The sequence below is a fragment of the Eurypyga helias genome, unplaced genomic scaffold (genome assembly GCF_000690775.1).
Source record: "Eurypyga helias isolate BGI_N326 unplaced genomic scaffold, ASM69077v1 Scaffold48381, whole genome shotgun sequence".
In the NCBI taxonomy this organism is placed as follows: domain Eukaryota; kingdom Metazoa; phylum Chordata; class Aves; order Eurypygiformes; family Eurypygidae; genus Eurypyga; species Eurypyga helias.
The window spans coordinates 1-1,339 of record NW_010229780.1 but is presented as its reverse complement, the minus strand read 5'-3'; the positions used below and the strand labels follow the sequence as shown (position 1 = coordinate 1,339).

General features: G+C 48.8%; 1 protein-coding gene across 1 annotated transcript; it reads right to left on the bottom strand.

The window, feature by feature from the left end:
* Positions 1-1,003: 1,003 nt before the first annotated feature.
* Positions 1,004-1,333, bottom strand: DLX5 (distal-less homeobox 5; the record flags this gene model as incomplete). Its single annotated transcript, XM_010160511.1, has 1 exon — positions 1,004-1,333. A coding segment is annotated over one exon (330 nt), but the record flags the coding sequence as incomplete, so codon positions are not given.
* Between the last annotated feature and the right edge of the window lie 6 nt (positions 1,334-1,339).

The window sequence follows — 1,339 nt, the reverse complement described above, 5'->3', positions numbered from 1 at the left end:
GCTGAAGCACCGGGCAGCGCCGGTGGCGGCTCCGCTTTTTACCTAAATCGTGTAGATAAAAAAAAAAAATAAAAGTACCTCCGCCAAGTCCCTCCTTCAGCCGGAGCCGCCGTAGGCTTTTACCAGGAGCAAGGGGAGCGGGGCCCTCATTTTATCCTTTTCCTATATTTAGTGGCTCCCTTTGATGGAAACGTTAATTTGTGTAATTAGCCGAGCGCACACGGGCGACTGATGGGCTGTGGAGTGCGCAGCTCTCGACGCTAATTGCTCTCAGGAAAGGATTCAGGGCGGCTTAAGGCGAGAGATTTGCTTTCTAGCGTTAGGATGGGCAGCTTTCCCTTCAGCTTAAATCACCGTGTGGTGCGGTGTACATGGTCCCGCAAAAGCCCCTTTTCCAGCCGGGACAGAGCATCCTCACCCCTTGGCTCTCCCATGGGGACCTATAAGGGTCAGATCCTGCTGACACGCCGGGGTTGCGGTGGCACAGCGACTGCATGTGAGAATCCAGGATCAGGCCCCTCAAAAATCGCTCTTTCCACGCTCACCCTCTGCAAACAAACTGGCATTATTATTATTATTCCCTCCCGCTCTCATTAATGGAAGAAGGGGTAATTTGGAAACGTTTCTCGTGGTCGAAATAATTTTATTTTATTCAGAATATACAGTTTAATTCCTCTATCTACAATTATTTACAGGGTTAAAATAACATTGAAAAAAAGTCTCTGGAAAAGTTGAGGTCATAGATTTCAAGGCACCATTGATAGTGTCCACAGCTGAGCCAAAAAATGTCCATATTGTATAAAAAAGGGCTTCCTTTGAAATGCAATAAGTTACATGCACAAGCTTTACACATTTTAATCTTTTTGTTTTGTTTCCCTTTTAAAAATCACCCATATGCATTCCTTTCGTTATTATTCCTTAACAGCAAAACACAGGAGTCCAAGGAACAACAACAACCAAAAAAAAAAACCAACCAACCCTCCAAAAAAAAGGGGGTCAGGCTCTAATAAATTGTCCCAGAGGCCAGCGCTAACGGGTGCTGTAGGGAGCCGTGGGGTTGGAGGTGGGAGTTGATGGAGTTGGCAGCGGGGTACCAGGAAGCGGAGCTCTCCAGGTAGCTGGATGCAGGGGACGGGTTGGAGTTTGGAGGGTGAGCGTGGGAGTGGGCATGGTGGCTGAGGGAGCGGGAGGAGCCCTGAGGTTCCCAAACGGCAGGCGACTGTGGAGAGTTGCAGGCCATGGGGTCGCTGGAGCTGGGGCTGTGCTCTGGGGGCATCTCCCCGTTCTTCATGATCTTCTTGATCTTGGATCGTTTATTCTGAAACCAAATTTTCACCTG